Consider the following 5,000-nt stretch of genomic DNA (forward strand, 5'->3'; position numbering starts at 1 on the left):
GACTGCAGATCCAGCTGCACAGCTGGAGCCTGATGCAGGGCTGTGAGCAGCTGGGAGCAACAGTGACTTTTCAGTGCCTGTACCAACCTCAACAACATCATAGTGGATTCATAACACTGCAGTCTTGACAAAAATTGAGAAAAGCCCCCATGTTCACAATTGTTTAAATTTGCTGCATAAAACAGCATTTGAGTTTAAGAATAACAAATTGTTTATTTGTATCTCTCAAAAGCAATTTTAGAAATTTCCTAAGTACCCAGATTCTTTATACATTTACTTTTTACTGCCATGGTGTCCACTGAACTTCAAATCTTTCAAAGTGGGCTTCCTTTTAATATCTGTAAATCTATCACAAAAAGATATTCTCTCTAGTTTCAGTCTCAAGACAATGATTTGGACACTTATAGGTGTACTTTGTTTAGTGTCACCTATGGTGTAGATTGGATAGGTTTTGTAAAAGATAGCATTACTTTTAAAGAAACATACAATTTGTCAAGCTATTGCATTTTACCTTCATTTTACTGCCATATTTTTCATCACAGTCATTGTTTTCCAACTGTCACTAAATTGTTCATTTTCTTAGTCTGCTACATTCGTAGACCTATTTACTGTTTATAAAGCAATATGCACTTACAGGTTTTGGAGATGGCTTGGGCTCCGAGGGTCGCATGTGCAAGTGGGTCATCATTGCTTGAAGACGTTCGCGTTCCTTAGAAAGCTGTTAAGAAAGAGTGAGATCAGAAGCATTTTAGAAATGACTGATACAGCTATTTTACTGCAGTGATACATCTTATCATTGAGCTTGTCTCAGTGTAATGATTCCTGCATATAAAAGTCTGTGTCAGTAGAAACTTATCTCAGAGGAAATGCAACTTTGGGCATGGAAAGAAAGAAGAAAAAAATAAAAAAAACCCCAAGAAACCCCAACAAACAAAAAAACCAAAAAACTTTTATAGCCTTTCATATGTTAAAAGGTCAGTGAAAACAAATAACACTTCATCTTTTTGTCAATAAGAGAATTGAGGTCACAGTTGCCTCGACAGTAACAAGTTACTAAGATCATAAATTAGAAGGCCCATAGTGTCTCTTTAAAGTCCTGTGGACACTGTTAGCAATGGACTAGTGCCAACAGCTGTGAAGGGGTGAAGGGTCCTCAAAGCACACTGCCTGCCAGGATTGTCTACACACTTCATCCTTTCCCACTGAGGTCCAGTTAGTGCCCCCTGCAATCTGCCATCATCAATCTAATTCAATAGAATGACAGAGTCCAGGCAGTGTGAAACACTGAACTCTGCCACTGAGTCGGCATCGACACTGCACTGGGTCTCATTACAACTGATGGACCTTACTTCACTAGCAGTCAGACAAAGCAAAAAATGGCATAATTGGTCACACTGCAAGCGAAACCTTCACTTGGACTGTTATATTACAGCCTAGCCTTTGTAAATGGTAAACAGTTCTTAAGCAGCCTTTCAACTGCCTTTAGAAAACATCACATTACTGAAATCTGCACTCTTCTTAACTAACTGATACCGTCTTCTGCTCACATGCTACGTAAATATTTGTAGTTTCAGACTCAAACAAATTACCAAATTAAAAAAAAAAAAAAAAAAGAAAAAAAAACTAAAGAGGACAAAGTATTTGAAATATGTAACTTGTTGATAAAAATATCAGAACATAAAAGAGGAAAATGTATCTTAGAACATGAAAAGAGTAATTTTTTTTTTTTTCAAAAGCAAGGTTGCAAGAAGAAATGCTCAAAATAGTATTCCACTGATATGGCTTTGGATAGCTACAACATGATTAGATTACAACACTAATTGTAACAAGAATCACTTGGTGCTTAATGCTGCCATTTTCCAGAGAGTTTTTTAATACTTCCTTGCATGAATTCAGCTCAAGTGTTACACCTGTAGACCAAGACTGGACTAAGGAAAAGAACTTGTACGTAATTTTAAGAAGAGGAAACTACCTGCAGGTATTTTGGGTATGCTAAATATAATTTGGTCAGTGTATCTTTAATTAAAGAACACTTGAGGCAGAGGGTGGGAAAAAGGTTTTTTCTTGTCTTCATATTATCTGTGTGACACTTTAGAGACATGCTATTTGCCATGACTTAAATTCCTAATGAACAAGTTAAGCTAGCACTATCCTGTAAATCTTACAGAAGAAACTGCAGCTTTTCCTGGGTTTACAAAACTTGCATTTTAAGGGAAATGACAATAAATGACATTATTGTACACTCTTCTTATTGCTTTGGGTTCCCAGTACTAAAATACAGAAGATCCAAACAATTTGCCTTGGTTGAAACAAGTATTCTTACATGCATGTGAAAGAGACAATGTGGTAAAAAGGTGAGAAACCTGAAAGGTGTTTATCCTTTTTCTCCATATATGGCAACAAAATCTCAGTCCCTGTGTCCCTTGAGCTCCTCTGAACAGCCCTAAGAGGGGACTGGACTCCTGAGAAATGCCCTCCTCTGACTTCTGCAGAGTCGAGAGGGGACAGCACAGTGGAAGTGTCCCCCACGGTCACTCTGTGCTGCCGAGGTTTGTGCCCAGCCTCGGTAGCCTGGTAAGTATAGTCTCAAAGCTGGGAGGCCCTGGGTGTACACTTGCAGAAGCTGGAGGGAGCATTCACATACATGCAGTGACCTCTAATGGTTAGAGCCTGAACAGGGCACCTGAGTCCTGTGGTTCCACACTGGGGACTCCCTGGGGACCTCCCTGAGTAGGTCTGACAGTACACTTTCTGCTCACAGAAAAATGCCCACCATCAGCGTGGGAGTAATTTTGAGTGGAGATATGCTCTGCTACTCCTTTGTCCTGCAGAACGGCATAGACAAGCATCGGGTCAGAAGGCGAAGAAGGAAAAGGGGTCCTGACCCAGCATTTCAAGAACTGAAGATGGCTTGGATCCAGTCTCTGCTCCAGGGACTGCATTTTTCATTCATGATGAATGGCATTAGGGTCTTAGTTCAAGCAAAATACTGTAGACAATGCTGATGTTAGATATTTATTGCCTAATTTATAACGTGAAAAATCTTTCAGTAAAAATAACCCACTTGTTCATGAGTATCAACAAATTTGATGTAAGAAACATGTAGCTTTAAGCTAGAGTCACTAAGGCAAGTGTTTTCAATTTAGTTTAGGTTAACAGTAAGTAAGTAAGGGGATAATACATCCACGTAACAAACCTGTATTTCTAACTGTTGAACCACTTGCATTTGCACCCGACACTGAGCAGTGCTTCTGTCATCCAATGCATGTTCATTGTTAAGGTGCCTAGAGAAGAAAGAGAACACTAGTAAGGCAGTGCTAAGATAAGGAAAATTTCTTTATGAGTCCATTTTTCCTCTCCTGTACATATGGCTTCCATTAGTTTCAATGGCAGTTATGCAAAAAGAGCCAGTTAGAGCATGCCTTACACACAACAATACAAAATAAAAAAACTAATTATTTCATTTAGTTCTACAGATTTTGTCAGTGATGACTGCCAGATACCCAGTTGCTATCTTCCAGGTCACATGCCATCTAAAGGCCAATGTAACTGGTTATCAATATTTGGTAGGGCGGCTGAACTGACTTCCACTCCCTGTTGCTGGTGCAGATGAACAGAAAATAACCTTACAAATGATTCTTCAAAAGATGTAATTGCTTTTAGGCTGCTTGAACTACCGTGAATTAATGTAGACTTTATTAAAGATCTCTCTATCTGCTCTTCTTTAATCATTAAGCAAAAACAACAAGAAAATATCCGTTCCCCCTTCCCCAAAATGGAGCTGTAGAGTAACATCATTATCTCTGAAGATGATGACAGTGATCAGGCACCCCAGGCCGAGGAAGAGTGTGCAAGGTAAAAGCAGGTGAGAGAACAGCTACACACCTTAAATCACTTCCTGGGAAGGATTCAGGCTATGCATGCCAGCTTAGCAAAACAAAACCACACTCTGCAACAGGGCAAGAGGGCCTCAGTGAGTGGCTGTCTGTAACTGAACTACAGCCCAGACCCGAGTGGCTGTCCCCTGTATGTTTCAATTGATTACAACTTTAAACAGCTCATGTAATACTATGTTTTTGAAGGACAGTGGTTTCAGTTTATTCTCTCTCTCTTCCAGGATCAAAGTCGTCCCTTTTGGAGCTTTACTAGTGGGTTTGCTGCTCCACTGAGACAAGAACGTAAGGATCAGGCTAAAGAAGAAAGGGAACAGAGGAGTTTTGCCTTTGAATGTGGATTTACTGGCTATTTCCACATGAGGGGTGAGCTTTGCACGGAGTACAGTCACAGCCGGTCTCACAGTTACAGGAACTACGTTATCTACACCATAGAGGAAATAGATTTTCACTTTTTTTTTTTTTTTAAGTGTGTTCTGTTAAGGTAATGCTTTAACGTTTTCAGTTAACTGGTTACAAAACTCCCAGAAAAAGGACTGGAAGCAGATTTTACCTGTGCATCATCACCGCTATCACCAGTACACCACTGAGTTTCTACATGCATGTGTGCTAACCTATGTGTGCACTCAGGTATATCACATGGCAGTCAGCAATTGCATAGTGGTATGGGTACGGGAGATCTCCTGACCTGAGTCTGATGTTACTGCCTACTCCTGATTATTTATTAGTTATTACAACACCGTATGTTTGCATTACACTTTACGAAATAGACACAGACACAGTCCTTGCCCTGAGGAACTTTAAATGTAAAAGCAGTATGCAGTGTGGGAGAAGAAAGTCCAGTATAATGTAATTTTGATATGATTACATGGTAACTTGGGAGAATGCTGCATGTTTCCTGAGAGTTAACACAGTAATCTTCAGAAACTCATATGAGATATACACATCTCTTATGCCATAATTTCACATCATGTGGTTACTTCTGCTGTGCATTTTGGAGAAAAGCAATTTTATGAAAACATTAAGAGTTTAAAAATTGTTTTAAGAGTTATCTTTTTCTGATCTTTTTTTGCCTGTGAAGTAGGCTTGCTTTATTTATCATGCATG

At 39.3% G+C, this 5,000-nt stretch overlaps 1 protein-coding gene across 1 annotated transcript in view; it reads right to left on the reverse strand.

The window, feature by feature from the left end:
* Positions 1-5,000, reverse strand: part of FOXP2 (forkhead box P2) — a 415,715-nt gene that overhangs the window by 39,202 nt on the left and 371,513 nt on the right. Inside the window, exons 11-12 of the mRNA XM_030479870.2 lie at positions 3,197-3,284; positions 635-718 (exon numbers count right to left, since the gene is read on the reverse strand). Of these exons, the coding sequence (XP_030335730.1) occupies positions 635-718; positions 3,197-3,284 (172 nt within the window). The remainder of the gene's footprint in view (positions 1-634; positions 719-3,196; positions 3,285-5,000) is intronic.

The sequence above is a fragment of the Strigops habroptila genome, chromosome 3 (genome assembly GCF_004027225.2).
Source record: "Strigops habroptila isolate Jane chromosome 3, bStrHab1.2.pri, whole genome shotgun sequence".
NCBI lineage: Eukaryota > Metazoa > Chordata > Aves > Psittaciformes > Psittacidae > Strigops > Strigops habroptila.